This window comes from Mercenaria mercenaria, chromosome 5 (assembly GCF_021730395.1).
Source record: "Mercenaria mercenaria strain notata chromosome 5, MADL_Memer_1, whole genome shotgun sequence".
Lineage (NCBI taxonomy): Eukaryota > Metazoa > Mollusca > Bivalvia > Venerida > Veneridae > Mercenaria > Mercenaria mercenaria.
The window spans coordinates 66,563,395-66,586,705 of record NC_069365.1 but is presented as its reverse complement, the minus strand read 5'-3'; the positions used below and the strand labels follow the sequence as shown (position 1 = coordinate 66,586,705).

At 35.2% G+C, this 23,311-nt stretch overlaps 1 protein-coding gene across 2 annotated transcripts; it reads right to left on the bottom strand.

Annotated features, from left to right (window-relative positions):
* Positions 1-14,347: 14,347 nt before the first annotated feature.
* LOC123557480 (uncharacterized) lies at positions 14,348-20,430 on the bottom strand. Of its 2 annotated transcripts, XM_045348955.2 has the most exons (8): positions 19,866-20,422; positions 18,949-19,139; positions 18,523-18,732; positions 18,122-18,235; positions 17,191-17,265; positions 16,696-16,779; positions 15,964-16,419; positions 14,348-15,542 (listed from the first exon to the last, which is right to left on the bottom strand). In XM_045348955.2, exons 1-8 carry the CDS (start codon positions 19,982-19,984, stop codon positions 15,283-15,285), a joined length of 1,509 nt encoding a protein of 502 aa, XP_045204890.2. In that variant the 5' UTR covers positions 19,985-20,422; the 3' UTR covers positions 14,348-15,282. The 2 variants fall into 2 exon arrangements, with proteins under 2 accessions (XP_045204890.2, XP_045204891.2); XM_045348956.2 differs by lacking the exon at positions 17,191-17,265 and having other exon boundaries at positions 19,866-20,430.
* Between the last annotated feature and the right edge of the window lie 2,881 nt (positions 20,431-23,311).

Genomic DNA, 23,311 nt, shown 5'->3' with positions numbered 1-23,311 from the left:
AATATCTGTGTCTATTAGTTGGACATACTTGTACATGTATCTGGTCCGAACTGACGATTCTTAAGAGTGCATGTCTTCGGACGAACATCAAAATTTCGCAGACTTTTATACCATTCCATTTATTCTCTGTTAAAGTACACTTTTCATTTTCGTCGTCAAAGTTTTCTTATTATGTGCACTCTGTAGCTCTGTGCATTATGGATTTTATCACTGCTGTATAAGGTACTACTACCGGGAAATTTAGACTTCCCCACATGATTGTAAGTGCTCATTCGAGAACATTTCTGCAAATGAATCCGCCTCTTGTTAATTACCACATTATTGCTAAAACCAAGGACATACATATGTGAAGTACGGACATGAAGTTTAATTACTTAAGTAGCTCTTATTGACAGTCGCTTGTGTGTATTTTTGCGGTTGATGATACGGTGATTAATATATGGTGTCTTTAGTAGGAAAAAAGAAAAACAAAACCAACACTTTTGCAAGACACTGCTACCATATTTCTCGAAGACTGGATATTAGATTTACCTAAGTGTCTTTTTCCTCTGCTTCATTCGTTACCTCTGTGTTGTCACGGTCACATACATCGTTTTTTTTACATTTTTAATTACGTCCGAGTTTTATTTGTTTTCATTATTTTGTTTTTGTTTTGTTTTTGTGTTTTGGAACAGAAACAAATCTAGAACTGAAACAAATCTATAAAAAGAAACTTTTGCAATATGGAACACAATAAAACCAGGCAATAGAAACTTGATATTATTGAGTTTGCTGAAAAGAGGTAATGGAATGTGGAACACCCCCACGTCCCCTAGCACCGCATAAACGGAACTTTTTTATACAGAAACATTGAATGCACTGTATGAATGTACTACCCTGGAAGACAATTGTTTTCTTTTATGGAAATTTGTATGGAAAAATACCCGCTAGACAGTAGCACTGACTACTACTACTACTACTACTAAAAAAGAAAACAATCAGGAAAAACGACATATGTTTCAATTTTTTTTATTTTGCGTATATTAATTAAGAATATGCCACAGATCAAACCTGTACATAATAATACATGAAAGAGCACAAAACGTAGTTTATTTACAGTAAGCACTTGTTAGTTTTAGAATCGGTATTCTTAGACCACAGCTGGTCTTTAGAATATCATTGTTGTGTCCTTTATTTTTCACAGAACGTGCTTAAAACACAATGATAGTTTTTGTTTTGATGTTTTTTATATAAAATTAAACAACTAATTATTCTCATTTACACAACTCCTATGATACCTTCAGACTTGAAATTTTAAGAACCTTAAAAAAGTACATGAATTTGTCTTAATGCATTTACCACTGTGTTGCCTTTTCTTGCAGAGCCAACAAGTCATAGTAATCAGAAGTATTAACAAGCAACGGCACGGTGACACAGACAGCTATCACCATCATATTAAAGTCAACTGAGTCACCGTTGCAAAAAATACATGATATTGTTTGAAAATACCATTTACTACCAAACTTAGTTAATTTGCGTAATTTGTTACTTTCGAGAATGGAATATTTAGTTATACTTTGGCAATGTTAAATGTTGCACCATCATTAATTATCGCAACCAAATGCTTTAACGTCACAAAGCATGTCACGCGTAGTAAGGGCATTTTGTGACTTTTTAATTTCGTGTTACCTTATTGTAACTATAACGGCTCAATTTACGTTAAGTCCTATCTCACGTAACTGATTATTAATCCGGAAGATTTCTTTTTTGAAAATGCGATAAAGGTCATTTATGTAGCTTTGTACGTAGGGTTGTCTGAACCCAATTGCTTCACGTGCCGTAAAGGAGTATACAGTAAATGTTGTGGCGATTGAAGTACTGTTCATACTATGCATTTTTCTGTTGTATAGGCAATTAAATGGAATAAGTTGATGACACCCGGCCACATTCGCTATTGCTTATATATGAAACTGATTGATTCCGAACAAACAATTTCCAGTTGTATCATACCTATTGTGCACAGTGAAAGACGAAAACTCCAAAACTTAACGTGGATTCCAAGTATTGCATTGCTATATTCACGCCTAAAAATTGTATCAGGTCCATCGAAACTCCTAACACATGTAACATTAAACCAGAACACACACACGGGTATTTTTGTAGTATTTGATAGAATATACTCTACAATTTTTCTGAATCATATTTAGTTTTTTGCAACTGTGTATTTGTAAATATTCAGATTTGTATCGAGAAATATGCACGAATACTACAGAAGACTTTAGTGGCGCAATATTAATCCGCCTAAGAACGAGTGCAAAACTTGTTTACACAGCTAACTATAAGCACTTCATATAATAGTGTCAAAACATTATTTAAAGAGCACCGTCAACGATGAAATCATGAAAGAACCTCTTTTATTGGAATATTCATCCCTAGTGAAAAATGTCCTACAGAATGTCTTTCTTATATGTACGCATGCACATGGGAAACTTCTCCCTGCAGAACAGTTTCCTATGGGAACGCATTCCCATGGGGAAACTTTTCCCTTGAGAATAATTCCCTATAGGATTCCCGTAGGAATTCTTTCCCACGGGAAAACTGAATAGTCTTTTTTTTAAACAAATACTCTGGCATGTACATTAAAATTACTTTTATAAGATAGCTATGCTGTTTTTTGATAGTTTAAATGTAAATAAAAAAAAGAATAAAAGAAAATTAACGTTTTATGGTAAAGTAACCGTTATAAAATCTATCCCACTCCCAAAATTTACTTATTTGCTACAATCAATATACTTACCTAATATTACAATGAACAAATTGAACACGTTGTTTTTTTAACTTCCTATGGGGGAATAAGAGAGAAAAAATCAAAAGAAGTATACTGATTAATTCAACTGAAGAAGGGGGCATTAACATGATTGATCTAGAAAGTTTCACAGTCATGTTACAGATAAAGTGGGTTAAATCACTACTATCAGCAGAAAAAGCTAATTGGAAAGTAATCCCAAAATATTATTTTGACAACTTTGGTAAAAATTGTCTAGTATTCAATATGAATTTGAACTCAATAAAAAGTCTGCCAAATAACATTTATAAAATTCCTGAATTTTATAAGAATATTATTAGCAACTAGATATCTTTCAGAAATATAAACAAAAAGCTACCAAAAACATTTTATGATGTACGTCAAGAAATTATTTGGGGTAATGAGCTAATTGAATATAAGAATAAAACTGTATTGTTTAAAAATTGGATACACTCGGACATAGTTTTCTTAAATGACATCATTGATAACAATGGCAAAATTGGCGAAAATACTATTTTAGACAAATTAAAAAACAGATCTAACTGGATATCTGAGATAACTACTTTGAAGAACGCAATACCAAAATTATGGTTGAAGAAAATTCAAACAAAAGAGTCAAAACGCACCCGCGTTAAAGTAAATCTAAAACTTCTTCCTTTTTCAACACTAAAACTAGAATTCTTGAATAACAAAGCGATATACAATATACTTTTGCAGAAAAGAGTCTCGAAACCATATTTGCATTCATTTTGGGAAAGCAAGTTTGGTCTCAAAATACCATGGAACAAACTTTACTCACAATTGAATTTGTCTATTGATAATAGATATAGACAGTTTCGATACAAATTGGTTAATAATATTATTGCCAATGGTGAAAACTTGTGTAAATGGAAAATTAACGAAAATCCTAATTGTAGTTTTTGCAAAATACCAGACAATTTAGAACACTTCTTTGTTGACTGTCATTTGATAAGACCTTTTTGGAACAGAGTATCGAATGCCATTAAGTCACTTGGTATTCATAGAAATATAGAGAACTTAAAAAGTGTTGTTCTAGGATACAACTTTGACAACAGCCATTACTTTGAATTCAATATAATTTTAACTGTAGCAAGTTTTTGTATATACAAATCCTTTTTCTCAAGTAATCAACGTTCAAAAGAATTAAACATTGTCAACATCTTTCTGTATGAAATGAATATGATTAAACAGTACTTAAAATATAAACGAGAAAGAGGTACATTTATAAATAAGTTTATAGAGAAATTCTAATATTATATATATATATATATTTTTTTTTTTTAATACATCTACCTGAGCTGACTTAGATATTTTTGGATGATATATGTTGAAAAACAATGTAAATTTGTAAAACGAAACTGTTGAAATGTACACATGTTGTTTTGTAAATGTGAATAATAATTTTAATAAAAGAAAAAAAAAAAAAAAAGTATTTCCCATTCCCAATGAAAAATCGTCCCAAATGTTTTCCATGGGAAAACATCGTTCCCATGTGAAATGACCGCTTCCCAAAGGAAATCGGCAATTTCCCATGGGAAACATCATATTAGAATAGCAATATCTACGAACATAATGAGACTAGAATAGTGAAAGTTCTTGGTTGGTATATGGTAGGTATGGGCTGTCATTCAGTACCATTTCTATGTTCAATTGGCGGCCATTTTAACAAATATGCTAGCATTACGAAAGAGGTAACGCCAAACGAAAGAGAACATGGCATGAGCCCTGTTTGCAAATAGGGGAGGAGATGCCAGCAATATGTATGTTCTTTAAGCTGTCATAGTTTAATGTTATTTTAGTCATGCATATATCGTTTTGATAAAACAATAGAGCAATAAAAGTTTTAATACAAGTGTAGTCCGCCTTCGTACATTATTATGTTTAAACTTTATATACAATGCATAGAGATTCTTTCATTTATTCGTTTTCCTTCTCTTTAGAAGGGCAATACTTAAAGTGCATCGGTGTAAACACTGAAACAGAGAAATAGATTTAACGAAAACAATCATACGTACAAGAAAGATTTACAGTAAGATTCATATTCATTTGGCAGGCAGCTAAATGCTGTTACAAATGTAGTATGGAATTTGTAGTAAAACTAATAAAAGATTAGATAAAATTTTAATTTTCGGCACCCCAAGACCACTAAAACCCTGTTGAGAATAAACATTAATTATCTAAGAAGTGATGGTTGGTACACGCGTATCCGACTCCCGCAGCGCCGGCGTTCAAAGTTCAATATGCGTGCAAACATTAGGTTATCTTCCAATATTGGCTCATGTCAGTGGTTTGTTTAATTTTGATAAACGATGTTGTTTTAAATGTTATCATAACGATTATGTTGTAAGAGGGCAACCGAATTCGCCGGTGTCTTTTTTTTCCTGTAATTTTGTTTTGCTAAAAATAGTTACTTTGCTCTTTCTGAAAGAAACCATTTTATGTTTAAATCTATACAAAGTCAGACCATTTAATAAGCCATCACTATAAGACGAATTAGTAGGGACTGTTTGGGATCCAAATCCTATGATACCTGAGCCAGTGGGCATCTTCTATTGTGTAAATGTGTAGGGTATCTTCCGTCGTATAATGATTAATAGAGCCGCGCCATGAGAAAACCAACATAGTGGGTATGCGATCAGCATGGATCCAGACCAGCCTGCGCATCCGCGCAGTCTGGTCAGGATCCATGCTGTTCGCTAACAGTTTCTCCAATTCCAGTAGGCTTTAAAAGCGAACAGCATGGAGCCTGACCAGACTGCGCGGATGCGCAGGCTGGTCTGGATCCATGCTGGTCGCAAACCCACTATGTTGGTTTTCTCATGACACGGCTCAATACGTTTCTTTATCAAATCAATCACTTGTATGATACGAAGTCCTTGAAGTCGCAGCGTGTAATTGATATCCATTTGTCAAACTGAAACAAAATTGAGAAAAAATGTATTGAAATAAGATCAAGAGTTATGGAACATCATGCCCTATTTTGGAAGTTATAATGGGAAGTTATTTGTGCAGTTTCATTCTGTTGAAATATGACAAGTGCGAACCAAATTTCGCTGAAGAATGTGTTAGTATGGGGCATTTTATGAGTTATGGAATCTAGGTCACACTCTGGGTACAATTGTACTGGCACGTGTGAATTTGGTTCAGTTGCAATGAGTAATAAACATCATTAACAATCATTAACAGTCACGACATTCGACAACAGGGGTATAGCAATAGCTTCTACGAATTTGTTGAGCCTAAAATCGCCACGAAGTCAGAAGTCATGTCATTTTGAAGTAAATTAAGAGGGTAAGATCCAGCGTCCATCTTTAAAACAGCAGCACAGAGTCATTGAAATGACGTGGATGATTTTCGATGCTGGTATTTTTTCACAGTTGCTATAAGTTAATAATACCATACTTAACGAAACTGCTAATTTTGTCAATGTCTGTCATATTCATATTCATATTCATATATGTACCACATTATTTTTAAAAATACAAGTGAAAACTTCAATAAAATTAAATTATGCTATGGTATCATTTATTTTTTCTATGGCCTAAACCAATTTGTTTGATGGGGACAATGTACAAACGAGCGACCTTCGTTATATGGCAAGAAAAGTTTGGACTAAATCATGTTGATATTTGATGAGTCAATTTCCTCACCCCTAAATCATATTAAAACGATATTTGCTTGTTTTATATATTGCTTAATTGTGGACTTGCAAATAACAAGAAATCTTAAAAGCATGTCGCTTATCTGACTGTTTTGCAACGAATATGATTGTCATACTAGAAGTTTTTTCTAAAATTGAGCCACACCATGAGAAAACCAACATAGTGCATTTCCGACCAGCATGTATCCAGACCAGCCTGCGTATCCCCGCAGCAGTCTGTTCAAAACCCATGGTGTTCGCTAACGGTTTCTCTAATTACAATAGGCTTTGAAAGCGAACAGCATGGATCTGACCAGACTGCGCGGATGCGCAGGCTGTTCTGGATCCATGCTGGTCGCAAATGCACTATGTTGGTTTTCTCATGGCACGTGCGGCTCAATTACTTGTTTTAACTTTTCTTTACTGTCATATTAGCAGGGATCACTTGCGCATCCATATTTCTTGACCATATATATTTAGAATTCTGTTACTTTGGTGCAGAAACAGTGGCAATTCGTTCAAATGTTATAGATACATGTAGAGAATAAACTTGACTTGTAGTCTAAACAGATATTTTCCGTGTCATTACTGTTTACCCGACTGTCCGATTGATGTTGTAGTACGCTCTTCGTTTCCTGCCATCGCGATCTCCGCCTCTACAGGCACGTATCACAACCGAACATATCAGACAAGAGATTCTCCAAGTTAGCCTCTTTTTGCATAGTTGCGTATATTTCATTCGTGTTAGTATTATTTCTGAATTACTGACTTATTATTAATATCATTGAAACCACCTCTGAACAGAGACCACCTGGCTCTAATAACCACATGTTTTGTTTCCCATTTTAACATTTACAGCGTATAATAAATACCACCTCCCAATAAAGACCACATTTTGGCTCTCCTAAGGGTGGTTTTTATAGACAGGTTTGACTGTATGTGATAAATGCAAGGTCCATGTACTGTGAAATCACTTAATTTCGCGGGCACGACATTTCGTGGTTTAGATCAAAACGGCTATTTCGTAAGATATAGATTCCTGGAATCCAATGTTCAAACATGAATTAAGTGAGAATTCTACTTGTTCGCTGGGATTTGATAATTGACTCAGCATTGATTGCTTTCAAAAACTAGTCCTCTTCGGACAGTATACATCTAATGCATCATCATAGACAAAATGAGAAGGAAATTTCCGTCTCGCAAAGCCGAACCATGAATCACCTATACCAACTTCTTTTCTCTTCGTGCAGTTAGAAAAACACTTTCCTAACGTTCTCTATAACTTCTCCTCACAGATTTTATTCTCTTTTGCACAAGACAACATGTCTGTAGGTATTCTTATCCACCTTGATTCATGTACAGATGTTGTTACTTGGAGATAATGCAATAAGGCAAATAGTACAGACTGCAAGAACACACTCAGAAGTGGAACAATATAATTATAATTCAGACTACAAGAATATTCCTAGTCAGGGAATAGAGGCTACAAGAACACAGTCAGACATGGAGCAATTTAAATAATAACCCAGGCTATTCAGGGAATAGAGGCTACAAGAACACAGTCAGACATGGAACAATTTAAATAATAACCCAGACTAGTCAGGGAATAGAGACTACAAGAACACACTCAGACATGGAACATTTTAAATAATAACCCAGACTAGTCAGGGAATAGAGACTACAAGAACACACTCAGACATGGAACATTTTAAATAATAACCCAGACTAGTCAGGGAATAGAGACTATGAGAACACACTCAGACATGTAACATTTTAAATAAATAACCCAGACTAGTCAGAGAATAGAGACTACACACTCAGACATGGAACAATCTAAATAAATAACCCATACTAGTCAGGGAATAGAGACTACACGAACACAGTCAGACACGGAACAATTTAAATAATTAACCAAGACTAGTCAGGGAATAGAGACTACAAGAATACACTCAGATATGGAACAATTTAAATAATAACCCAGACTAGTCAGGGAATAGAGACTACAAGAACACAGTCAGACATCGAACAAATTGAATAATAACCTAGACTAGTCAGGGAATAGAGACTACAAGAACACAGTCAGACATGGAACAATTTGAATAATGACCTAGACTAGTCAGGGAACAGAGACTGCAAGAATACACTCAGACATGGAACAGTTTAAATAAATAACCCAGACTAGTCAGGGAATAGAGACTACAAGAACACACTCAGACATGGAACAATGTAAATAATAACCCAGACTATAGTCAGGGAATAGAGACTACAAGAATACACTCAGACATGGAACATTTTAAATAATAACCCAGACTAGTCAGGGAATAGAGACTACAAGAATACACTCAGACATGGAACAATTAAAATAATGATCCAGACTAGTCAGGGAATAGAGACTACAAGAATACACTCAGACATGGAACAATTAAAATAATGATCCAGACTACAAGAATACTCCTAGTCAGGAGAACAATGTAGTAATAGTACGACTACAAGAACATTCTCAGTCAGGGAACAATGTAGTAATAGTACAGACAACAAGAACATTCTCAGTCAGGGAACAATGTAGTAATAGTACATACTACAAGAACACTCTCAGTCAGGGAACAATGTAGTAATAGTACAGACTACAAGAACATTCTCAGTCAGGGAACAATGTAGTAATAGTACGACTACAAGAACATTCTCAGTCAGGGAACAAAGTAGTAATAGTACAGACTACAAGAACATTCTCAGTCAGGGAACAATGTAGTAATAGTACAGACTACAAGAACATTCTCTGTCAGGGAACAATGTAGTAATAGTACGACTACAAGAACATTCTCAGGAAACAATGTAGTAATAGTACAGACCACAAGAACATTCTCAGTCAGGAAACAATGTAGTAATAGTACAGACTACAAGAACATTCTCAGTCAGGAAACAATGTAGTAATAGTACAGACTACAAGAACATTCTCAGTCAGGAAACAATGTAGTAATAGTACATTCAGGGAGCCAGTCTAGTCGTTCAGTATCAACGAGCTACATCTTGTCATCATATAAACAATCATTGTACACTTGAACAGTTCAACATTCCGAGTGCAATGGTGTTATGTTACGTATAATTTGAAGCCTCCATTGTTAATGGCGTGATCTATAATATTTTACATTCTAGGTCAAAAGTTAAGAAATCAACGACTGTAGAACAACTTTGCATGACATGCACTTTTTGCATGACTACGTATATTGAAATGCATTTTGAAATATGACGCCGATATGACACTGCTGTAACGCTGTCTACGCGAAAGATGCACAGAGTTATATCATGGCACTGATAAAGGACGAGATGTGCATAAGACGTCTGCATTACGTCGTCCTGATTGACTCAATCAAAGTTTTACATTTTTTTGTAAAGAAACTCTTTCATTTACTTAAATTCTAAACTATTTAACTCATATAAGGTAAATGTCTGTCATACGTGTTTACATTTACCCTGTAAACATGTAGTGTATTATTACACGCTTGTTCGGCAGAATGACATTTTCTTTGATATTGTATAATCTAAGACACAGATTACTGATTAAGGAACAAGGAAGTACAATTGTTTTATATTTTCCGTGTTGCGATTAAATAACAGATTAATACGAACGTGATATGGTAAAAACAGCACTATGATATTACCATAATTGTTACATCCTATATACATATACAATACATGTATCACACAGTATAATCTCTATTAACAACACCTCAACATCGAAGAGAAATACATCTGCAACAACGATTTCACTAATTGTATTATAACCATCAAACTCAACGTTAACTGTACAATACAAAATTAAAATATCTTGTGTTTTCTTATAATATATATATATATATATATATATATATATATATATATATATATATAGAGAGAGAGAGAGAGAGAGAGAGAGAGAGAGAGAGAGAGAGAGAGATAACTTCGTATGGATCAATGGCTTCTATAAACAAAACGAAAAATCTTTGTTTTAAATACCAATGCTTAATTTAAAGGAAAATAAAAATCACTTGCTATCTTATAGATCTACCAGAGGAAATACAAGTATTCAGATTCAGCGTCCGCCTTCAAGTGTGTTACAGTTGTATGAGGCATGTTCTTAAGGTCACCTGTGAATACAGTTCATTTCACTCTAAAATCAACTTGTTATTACCACACTGTTGTTAAAACCATTTAAAGATATACAAATGTGAAGTATGAACTTGACATTACTTTATAAGTAGCTCTCAGTGTTCTAATGACAGTCACATGTGTCTGTATCAAGAAACATTCGGTTTTGCCGATTGTGATACGGTCTTAGTTTTATAATGTCTTATGGAGAACAAAAAAATGGAAAACAAAAGCAACAGAAAAACAGCGCCTACAAGTTGTCTTTAAGACTGGTTTGAGATTTACCATTAGTGTCTTTGTCCTGTTCTGCATTCGTTAGCTCTGTGTTGTCATTGTCACATGCATTGCCTTATGTGGACGTTGGGGTCTCATTACATTAAAATAAAATATAGATTTTGAAATATTTTCATTTTTTTTTTATGTAAACCTTTTCATTTTTAGACAATTGAACTTGACGGGCAACTGAATACATGTACATTTTTGTTACATTTTAAATTAGGTCCTGTTTTGTTTTAGAACTGAATATCAAATTTATAAAAAGGACCTTTGGTAGCACGGAACGCAACCAAACAAAAACCAAACAAAATAGGAGAAACTCGGTGTCATTGGGTCTGCACATGAGAGGCAGTGAAATGTGTAACACCCATCTTGTCCCCTGGCACCGGCCGGCATAAGCGGAACTCTTTTATACAGAAACATTGAATGGACTGTATGAATAGACTACCCTGGAAGACAGGTATTTTCATTTCTGGAAATATACCTGCTTGACAGAATGGGGTCAACTACTACTACTAGATTTTCGAACAGCGTTATATTAGCTTCATCGTATACTGCTGTATGTGCATCTGGCTGAAAGACAAGGTCCTGTCCTTAAAAAGTTCGTTAAGATAGGAGGGAAATATTCTTACTAAACCAAAATGATACATATTTTATTTTGCTTACTGGTTATATGTAGAACTGGTATTCTCAAATCACTATGATCTTTAGAATGTCAATGTTTTCATCTGCACAGAACTTACTTAAACACAATGTTATTTTTGTTTTCAAGTTGTAATTAAAATTAAACAACTTATTATCTAAAAAAATGAGAAAAATGTTTCCCACTATCAAATCAACCTAGTATTTTCCTCCGTGGACTTTGACGCACGAAAAGTACTTTTGAAACTATTGAATGTACTTGCGGTTAGCACTATTCTAGGAAATGAATGAAATACGGAACTAGACTCACGTAGGTTTCTTCCTGGATAAAGTAACCCGTGTTATGCATTTAAGCTTGAGTTTTAGGGACGTTGAACAAAAGAACGTAAGTTCGACTTTTCTACAAGTTGAGGTAGCCATAAGTACAGCCAGATGCCAGAAACGCAACAACGGCACAAACTACTATCAACACTGAGTCAATGAAGTCACATATATAACAATACGAGATGTTCTTTGTAAACACCATTAAATTTTACTACATTTAAAAATGTATCATAGTAACTTGCATGATTTTTTACATAAATAATGTGCCTGATTTTCAAGAATGAAATATATTGCACTGCTCAACATCCAAATTGCTAATTTGCTATTTGTCAACTGCTTGTTTGGTAATTGCTAATTTGCTTATTGCTAATTTGCTAATTAGCCAATTGCTTATTTGCTAATTGCTAATTTGTGCTTATTTGCTAATTGCTGAAATGCTGATTTGCTTATTGCCAATTGCTAATTGCTGATTTGATATTTGTCATTTACTTATTTGCTTATTGCTGATTTGCTTATTGCCAATTGCTAATTGCATATTTATTAATTGCCAATTGTTCATTTACTATTTATATCTTTTTAGCCAGTTCGTGTAATCTGTCAACATGATTTGCATCCTTACAAACATCAGGTAAAACAGTTGGTATTCATATCATCGGCAGAGCACGAGACCTGTACTATCGAGGTTGCAGGTTGGATTATCGGGGCTGACCAAATAGAATTACTAAAAGTCTTTCGGAAGTTCAGTGAATTGGCACGTCAAAATAGTGCACGTTCAGGACCAAGCCTTAACATGTACAGTATGTGAAATAATTATTACAAACCTACCATAGCATTCATTTACGATTTTATAATTACATGTCTAAAGTGTAATGTAACTGCTATTTCTTTGATCTTAAACCCACGATCAAAATATTGCTTGTTAACTAATTAAGGTATTGACTTCAAACTTGACAAAAAGGTAGTTGGAGATGAGACGATGTGCATGGTCTGTAGGCCAAAGGTCAAAATCACAAACTGAGTTCAAATCTGTCCAATATAGTTTTGCTATGGAGTTCCTTAGAAACCATAAACTAATTGCAAATCTATCATGAAATATTGGATGATTTTGTTTTTGTTTTGTTGGGTTGGGTTGAGAGTCACAATAAAATTAAGGTCATATGAGCCACGCCATGTGAAAACCAACATAGTGGCATTGCGACCAGCATGGATCCAGACCAGCCTGTGCATCCGCGCAGTCTGGTCAGGATCCATGCTGTTCGCTAACAGTTTCTCTAATTGCAATAGGCTTTGAAAGCGAACAGCATGGATCCTGACCAGACTGCGCGGATGCGCAGGCTTGTCTGGATCCATGATGTTCGCAAAGCCACTATGTTGGTTTTCTCATGGCGCGGCTCATATGGTAACTTTTCCAGTTTTTGATGATGGAGGAAGACCCAAGGTACCCTTAAGGGCATAATTTGATCACGGGAGGACACCTGGAAAGAACCAACGACCTTCCGTACGACAGCTTCCTAACTTGAAGAATGACACACCGTAAGCGAGGTTTCGAACCTACATCCGGGTCGAGGTTTCGAACCCACATCCGGGTAAAAGGCCAGTGATTCGAAGTGAGCAGTTTTAAACACTCGGGCACGGAGGTCTATTGCATTTAAAAGGAAGTTGTGAAAGAGTGCCTTCTGATGCAATATATATTTTAGGATGGCGTGACAAGAACGAACTGTAGGAGGACAGCAACGCTCGACTATTCAACAACCTTGTCAAATGAATGAATGAATATAGAAGTCGAAAAAGGGGCATAATTTTGTAAAAATGCAAAACAGGGTTATAGAACCTATACAATGCAAAATCAACCCATGACAGTGGACAAGTGTGTGAAGTTTCAATCCGTTATGCCCATTATTGGGTACTGAGATACCAGCTTACATACAGAAACTTAACCACAAAATTACAAAGTCGAAAAAGGGGCATAGTTTTGTAAATAAGCAAACTAGAGTTATAGAACCTGTGCCTGCAAGTCAGTGTATCACAGTGAATAAGTTTGTGAAGTTTCAGTCCATTCTCACAAGTGGTACCTGAGATATTAGCTCACATACAAAAACTTAACCAGATCGGGACGCCGACGCCGACGAATGGGTGGGTCCAATAGCTCTACCTATTCTTTGAATAATCGAGCTAAAACCCGAGAGTCAACTGGTCTTGAAACATCTAACTAGGGGAGGGGAGCAGTAATCAGTGTAACAGAATTTTTAAGCTTATTAAGCGAAGACAACATCATTCAAATATAGGACCTAGATAATCCAACGAAGGCACCAAACGTTCAAATATTGTACACGATACGGGACCCAGAAAGGCCCCGCATTTGGTATAAGAACTGGGACCTAGAATGTACATCCCATATTATATATTGCAAAAACCATTTGGGTTCCTTATGGGCAGCACATATCGGTCACGTATGAACTACAATATAGTTCCCATATGGAGCCTATATGGGTCCTATGTAGGTCTGCGTACTGGGAAGGAAGAAGGAAGAACTGTTTTTAATTTCGTGCTACATTTTAATAACAAATTAGTATAAATGTGATTAATAATATTATATTTATAATTTTAACATTACTGGTTATATCCTATATACATGTATGCAATATTATACAGTATAACCTTCTCTCAAAGCAGCTTTGCGGAACAAATGACCCAATGCAAATCATTTGGTGAATAACATCTCTGTACACGATACGAAAAGCAGTCTTCGCAAAGGCATTCATTACTTATGTTCTTCACAATGGTACTGCTTTACAGAACATTTTCGCAAAGATATTGCTTTACAGTACATTCTTATAAGTGTTAGATCTATCTATCTACTGTACAAATATTGCTTTGTTATAAAGTTATATAAATATGTACTACAACTATTTCACTAATGATATTATAAGCATAAACTCATAAAACTGTTAACACAACTATAAAATACTTAAATAGATTTCTAGTTCATTATTCTTATATATACAGAACGTTAAATAGACCATATCAATGCATTACATGTGTAAATCGCTTGCCATTTTATGGAGCCATGAGATCAGATCTACCAATGAAATACAATTGTAAAGCAACTATTAAACTAATTTTACCAAAACCGTTTGAGATCATTTGTGTATAAGTTGTGTGATACATATTCTTAAGGGCACTTGTAAACAAAGACCACGCCTTGTTAAATCTCTGCGATACATCTTTTTTAAATGACTGATGTATATACAGTCGGATGAACGGACGGAAGAATGAATAACTGCTTTTGTCATATTGTCCTCGATGTACCAAATTTCATGAACAAATTTGTTTTACTTTTTTATACCGTAAACTATAGGTTGTCATAGCAACCATATTATTTAAATTTGGCAACAAAATAAAATGGCCCTTTTGTGACTTACTGACGAATGGATGGACAAACGGACAGAAAGAACACACTATGAGTTCCCTATGGTGAAACATCGGTTGCGAACTTAAAGAGTTTCAGTTGTTGTGAATCTAGTTCAAAACTTTCATCTCCATCTAAGACCTCTTGATGGTGATTTATTGTTCCCGGTTCAAGTTCATTTTCTATAACCAGACTAGAAGATTTGGATATACACTGAGCTGTATGATGTTTGGATGAATCAAAGTTAGCACCTCTATGACGCGATTGTTGACGCCGAACATGTTCGCAATTTATGCATTCCGGACTGTCTATCACTCTTTCTGGAATGAAATACAGTAAACAGTATTAATTAAGATACTTTTTATCGCTATGCGGCATTTCAAGATGGGCTTGTTTTGCTACTTCCATCTTTTCACAACATGTTTAAAAGGAGACGGACAGACTGTCATAAAATTTCGAAAGATAAGATTGTCAGCATATTTTACAAACAAGTCGAGTGTATTCATTAACATGTTACTATCTACACCTTAAATTCATTTTTCATCTACAGTTACAAAAATAGTTATTCCACATTCAAATAATAGTTTAACCGAGGAAGGCTTTGCTTTTTTTAAACAAACATTCTCTGGTTTATGATCACACGTTTTGTTTTTCAGATTTTTAGTACTTCTCTTGTGATATATAAATGAGTTGATTGAAAAGCTATATTGATACATACATATAATATGAAAATAAGCATACCATTTATTCTCTGTTTAGGTTCTGTGTTGTGCCCCTTGTCATTTTCGTCATCATAGTATCCAGATTCTGTGCACAGGTTATTTGAAATATGACCTTGTGGATTTGGCCGTTGACTTCTTGAATCTTTACAATGTATTGTTCCTTGTTCTACGTTTAGATCGTTAATGTTCCTGATGTCAATAGGCTTCATCTCCATCACACTGTGAGGAGTACCATTTCCTTCTGATGGCGGATTTCGTGGTTGGTGGGCTGGACATTGACAGGTCAGAGGATTACTCGTCATCGAATTTTGAAATTCTGCTCGTACAGTGTTGTTTTGATCATTATGGCTTCCATTATTCCTTTCTGAATGAAAGGTGCGACTACAAACATCTCCGTGAGTTATTGTTTGACATCCAACTGTGTGTTCATGCCTCTCTTCACCGTACGGCAGTAATCGCTCAGTTGAGGACATGTCTGCAAAAATAGTGCCCTCTCTGGTTAATTACCATATTAATACTGATACAATTTAAGAATAAACTGTCACTGTATTCATTAGAATTGTTTAAACAAAGTACGAATTGAAAACTTCTCGGATCTAATTATTTTCTTATTATGTAATAGTCAATTGTATTCACGTTAAATGTAGTTACCGATACTGCGGTTTCTTTACAGTGTATTTGTAGAAACAGAGAGGAAACAAAAAGAAAACAAGGTTTTTATATATTATGTAAACTGGTCTAAAAATATTACCCTTGTTGCCTTCTTCGGTGATCGTTTTCTCCGTGCTATCACAATCTGATACGCTTGCTTCTCTCGAGCTTTGGGTCTCATTGCCTAAATAAACAACATTATTTCATTAGTTTCTCTTTTTGCTCTGTAAAATCTTCAGCACTGTTAAGATCTGCATTAAGGCTATTTACTTTGACGGGCACCTGAAATCATACAGGTTCATCATAAATTGTGTTCTGGTAAGTGGAATCTCGGATCTATAAGAAGATTATCTCAGAGTACAGACCACAATCAAGCCAAATTGTAGCATACTCAGTTTTGATTGTGCCCGCTGATAAGAACAATAAAACCGGAACTATGAAAACATCTGTCTCTGCATAAACTCAGCAAATTCGACGTTTAAAAACTTAAATACTTGAAACTGTCATCATAATACTGACACAAACAGTAGTTATGTAAGAAAATGCTTGTTCATGTACATGTAACTGTAGATAAAACGGAAGTGTTATGCAGTACCTGTAAGGCAAAGGGGTGGACTACAAGGGGCTGGTTGCTTCTCGATCAGGGTTCTCGCTTCAACAGTACTAGTACCTGGAACACAAGACCAAGCAACAGTTAAAACAGATGATCTGTGAGAAAGTCCTATGAAAAAGCATAGAATGCAATTAAGCAAAATGATAGCAGGTCTGAGAGGGAATGACTAACGCACTTAGTACTGGTTTAACTGGGATTACTGAATGGACATCATGATCCCAACAGGACCAGAAAATATACAATAACCACTGAGTGCAAGTACGAGGAGTCCTACATTTTAAAAAGTAATGCAGTTTAAATAACCTACTAACTTTAAAAGTATATTTGGTATGCTAATGTTCAAACGTTGCCGTTTTATGTATATACAGTCAAACCTGTCGAAACTAAAACCTGGACTCATGTTCACAAAACATTTTCAGTCTCAGCTGGGTTTGATAATGAAACTTTGTTTGTCATTTATATCTAAATTTCATATTTAAAATTAGATATTAAGTTAATTACTATTTTCCAGTGACTATTCAGTATTGATTGTCGGTCTCATCTTTGAGAGTTCTAGTACAATTTGCTCTCAAACTCAGCTGAGACAGAAAAATGTTTTGTGACGATGGTCTTTGTAGCCAAGTGCACTAAGTTCACAAGTTGCCTGAAGCACAAGCCTCTGTGTAAAGTTTTCCTAGAACTGAAGTTGCTGAACGGAAAATGTAACCACAAGGAAATTGCTCATACAAAATTTTGAACCAACCGACATCTATTTTCCACAAAAGAGTACCTAATGAATTTAACTACAATTACGAGTTTCACACGCGGTATTTAGTCACATGCAGTTCTGTTTCTGAAACGGTCATACTTGAAATTTAAGGAAACTGCAACAGAAATCGTGAATTCCTCTTAATAGTATATGTATTTTATTTACCATTTTGTCGTCTTTGGCGACAGAGACAATAAGCCACAGTAGCTAGAAGTGCAACAAACAGCGACACGACGACGGCGGCGAAAATCATCACGATTTCAAAGTCAATGGAGTCACCTAAACAAACAAATTACAAGACTGTTAATTACAGCACAAACTATACATATGTAAGTAGCCCTTTACGGCATGGAAAAAGTGTAGAATATTTAGTTTATATAATTTGTTATTTCACTATTAAATGTATGATTTTAGACATATGAATATACAGATATCGAATGTAGAAGACCCTTTTTTGGAAAACCAAAGAATGCCTTTCGACTGTCATAATTTGAATTGTTGTGAATCCTGAAGTAGATTGTAATTAGTTTTCTTAACTATCAAGAACATGATATTCATGTACCTACCTTTTGTTGAGGTCGGCACTGCAGACGGATCAACTGAATCCATGGCCCACTGCAGACTTTCATTGCAATAATAAGACCATGTTACCACCTTGGTACGTTTATGTATCAGAAGGCATGAGAAATAAACCGAATATTTCACACCGCTGTACCCGGGGTCACAGTACCATTCGTAGTCTGCTGTTTCCTGTTCTTCCGGTGGAGGCCCACAACCTGTACGATCGAAATAAGGTAGAAAATTATAGAATTACCAGTAGGCGCAGAGACCCGGTGGCAATGTCGTTGTTTAAATACTGCATAGTTTTCACGAAAACCGCTCTATGTAACATTAAACGCCGTCTGATTCGTCGACTTTATGACTGCGCGTAGTAAATTAGATACTGTTCTAAAGTCTAATCAAATTAATCTATACAAGGTTTAAGAACAAACCTGGCGTTTCTCCAATTTTGCATACAGGTATCTTTTTGTTCTCCCTTTCATATGGCGTTATCTCCTTCGCGACGTCATGATACTTATCAATACATAGAGGCTCTTGCATTAGTTTGTTTTTGGCTGTACTCTCAAATGCATCTTCAGGGCAATACAAACAGTGTTTAGAGGTATCTCCATCGGTGTAAACACTGAAAAAGAAAAAAAATATTTAAAAACGAAAACTATAGCGCATAAAAGAAAATCCTATTGTAAGATTCCTACTGATCGGTTCTCGCAGGTATCGGTTCTGGCAGGTAAATGTCGTTGATACACGGAATCTCAGTGTAGTAAAACCTGGCAATTTACTGCTCAACATCTAATCACTTCATACAATTCCTTGACTGAGCCGAAACGTATAACTGATGGGATATCCAATAGACTGTAAAGTTTTTCCACTGAAACAAAAATCCTATGTAAAAATTGGAAATAGTTCTATTGATATGAGATCAAAATGTATGGAACACATGCCCTATTCGGGGAAATGTGAAGGGGGGGGGGGGGTCGAGTAATCTGTGTCGGTGTATCTTCTTGTAAAAAGGAAACTGGCACGTGCGAATGTTTTTTTTTTTTTTTTTTTTTTTTTAATTTTGAAGAGAAATAAGAAAAATACAAGTACGCATGTACTTGTTAATATAACGTTGACGGGGTAATACCCGCAGCTTCTAGCACTTCCGTCTGTGTGAGCTAAAATACATGACAATGTCAGTGTTTTTAACAACATATATGAGCATATCAAAAAGGTAAATTGCTCTTTTCTTCTTTTTTAAAAATCAATCACACAGAGCCAGTATGACGTCTTCAAACTGCCATATTTTATTCTTAAAACGCTACAGAAAGATAAACCCTATATAACTACATAAACTAAAATAACTCACTATTTTCCTGTCTCTCCGGGTTTTGGTCCTGATGGCGGAAAGTATTTCCCAAATGAATCTACTAATCCAAACAATAAGGTACACAACACCGCGCTCCCTATTTTCTTCATCTTCTTCATTATTAACGCAGATTACCAAGTGTTTACTAATATCTTCAACTTAAATCCCGTCAGTTAGCTCACCTGTCATTTAATCGATTAAAGTCCAAATAAGATTTAATGCACGCTAAGTTTTAAAAGGAAGTTAATGCTATCAGCGTACGCCTACATTTGATCCTAGGCGAGGGGGAATATGTTTTAAACGTATAAACAAGGAAAAAACTACTTAACAAAAAACCTAACAAAAGGTTTTGTTAAATAAATACCAATGATATGATTACCGATAGAACTTGAATTAGTTTAAGGTGAACTAAATAGGACAAAAAATACAAACTTTTTCACAATTGCTTAAAAGATATTTATTTCAGACTGCGTGTAAGATCCAAATATCGGTCACACAATAAACACTATATACGATACTAAAAATATTTTCACATAGAGAAGATATGGTGTTGACAATTGAAAGATATCTTATCTGGCATAATTTATAAAACAAACAAACTTTCTTTTTATTTCACATCGTTTCAATGGTGTTAACCAAATTGGAATCGTTTGGCCTACGCGTCAAGTAAAAATTATCTTATATTTGAATCTGTATGTTTGATAATTGACAATTATCAGATATGTTTCAAACATTCATTGAAAAACACGTAACCAAATGGCAATATGTGTCGCTTTTACCTTTTTATGATTCATGTCGTGTTGTTTTGAAATGATATTTAAAAAAAAACACCTTAAAAGTAGGAAAAACTTGTCCCGGTGTCTTGTGAACCATACGAGATATTAAACAATGTCATTTTGGCACAGAAACACGAGCAAGCACAACAAATTTTGAAAAGCCTGTCCTTGGCTGGTAAGCTAAGTCTATTCTTGGTATTTATCAAGGAAATGAGTATTCCCTGTGATAAAGTCATTGAAATCATTAATTATTTTAAATTCGTTTCCGTTATAAAACGTGTATTTTAGTACTAAATATATAACAGCTTGAAATAAACGGAAAAAACATTCTGGAAAATTTTCTGTATTATGATATTATGAAATATCAATTTTTGAGGAATACATGTTCCAAATTTTCTACACAGCCATAAAGGGAAAACATCGCTCTGACAGACACACCTGACGGCCAAACAAGCGGCCTTCATGCGTACATGACCTATTTTTCTCTGTAAAAAGGGTCGATAGTACCTGACCTTGACTTTGATCTTGACAATGTCACGCAATTTTGTATAAGAAACACAGTATAACAATCGTGTTTGTCATGAAAAATCCTCCTGAGATATAATTAATGTGACCTAGATAAAGAAATCCAGACAAATGTGTTGTTTGACCTTGACAATTAAGATGTACAAGGCTGATAACTAGCGCATAGGTTAAATGTCGGTATCACATTTTACCTATAACGAGAGAGTAGCCGCGAGGGTGGAGGGGGGGGGGGGTGCGACGGGTGCGGTCGCACCCCCCTTTTTCGGCAAAGCTTACATGCTTACATTTTTCATTACACCAAAATACCCTTGAATGTCCATTCTTTGATTTTTTTCTTCTCGCTACGCTCGCCAACTTACATATGTTTACTACTATTGACGCTGTAACCTTTGTATAAAGTCTGTTGATAACCGTCTATATCTCAAAAAATCAATGGATTGAGCCCCGGCAACTTTTTACAGATTTTTACCTAACATTTCAATATTGAATCTGGCGATTTTACAGAAGGTTGGATGTAACTATCAATACAGAGAACTGTTATTACAACCATCATATATTTAGATTGATCGGCTATAATTAACAGATTTTCCAACCTTCATCAAATGAATGAAACTCGAGCTCAAAAGTCTTATTTACTGAAAGTGCTAAAAGACTAGTGAATATGGATTGGGTGCTGATATAACAGATGCATTACTGTATAAGTGTTTGTTTTTATTATGGACTTTGTACGAGTTTTAGATCTAGCCTTATGAGGAATTAATCTAACGTAAGTAATTTTTTTTTTACATGAACTGCATATTAAATCAAATTTTATAGCTGTGCCTTTTCCTTCCAGTATATTTTTTAATTACAGATAATTATATTGTAAGAAAAATACAGTGTCACGCTACAGCTGCTAACAACAGAAAAAATATTTTGTCGTGCGTTTTTTAAACGCCATGACGACATTTCCGTTCATAGACATAGATTTCCCTGCGCTTTCGTGAATTTAGATTAGTTTTTAATTGACCGAAAAGCGTATTTTAACCCCCATTTCTTTTCTTTCTATAGCTGATGCCTAATTCACATTTGACCCGGCGTCGTCCTATATTCCTTGCGGATTTTGGGTCATCGTAGATGGCTACGAGCTACGGCGTATGTGTTCACATTATATACGAGCATCGTGCCATTGCTTTTGTACAGGCTTTCGGGGAAGGCCGGGAGAAATCCGTACGGACGCTGAGCGGAGATAATACGAAAATCGTGCCATTTCAGTGTAGTTGCCGTGCAGTCTCCGAAGAGACAAATAATGAAAACATGTTGGAGATGGCAAAATATATAACCATCTGAAAAAAATGTTTGCGGCAATGATGCGACCGCTGTAGAGTTGCCGCGCGATGATTGCTTACTGATGATACCCGTGTGTTTTCACGGTACCGAACGGGCAGCAAGCGGCAACCTTGCGGCATCAATGCGAGGGTCGTGCGAAGGTCCCATGAGTCAACAATCTCCATAGATTTCTTTTGGGCAACATGTCCATGAAAATTCGTGCGTTGGCTGCACAATCAGGCCTCCTAAAGATACCCGTGCGGGGATTGTACAATGCCATCTGCGACACGTCTACGAGCTACGGGCTTTCGATTTTTCTAATTTGTATAACTTTTTTAAACAAAATCGTAGAGGCCCGTGAATCCGTACGAAAATCGCACAGCCGCCTCCTGCACGGAAAGGAGGATAATGGCAGTCGACGGGCTCCGCAGACGCATCGCAGGCCAAATGTGAATTAGGCATTACCTGCTAAATATTCTCAGCTGTGTACATATACATGTAGGTCCTAATTATTCTTTGTATCATAGAATATGATTTTAGAACGCTCAGAGCATTAATTACTTTTATGCGAAAATAATTATACAAAATAATTATACATGTATATTCACAGTAGTGGAATGAAATGTAGAAAAATGACAGTTTAAGTTTACATATTAAATTTTCTAATAAATGGTACAATGTAAACAACAATGACCTTATTCTACGCACATCGCATCTGTCAAATATTTTTTGTGTGAAAAATAGTGTGTCTTTCTTGGTATTACTTTTGCATTATTATCATTATCTTAACTTACTGATTACAAATAAATTAACTGAACGTTATATTCACAGAAAAAA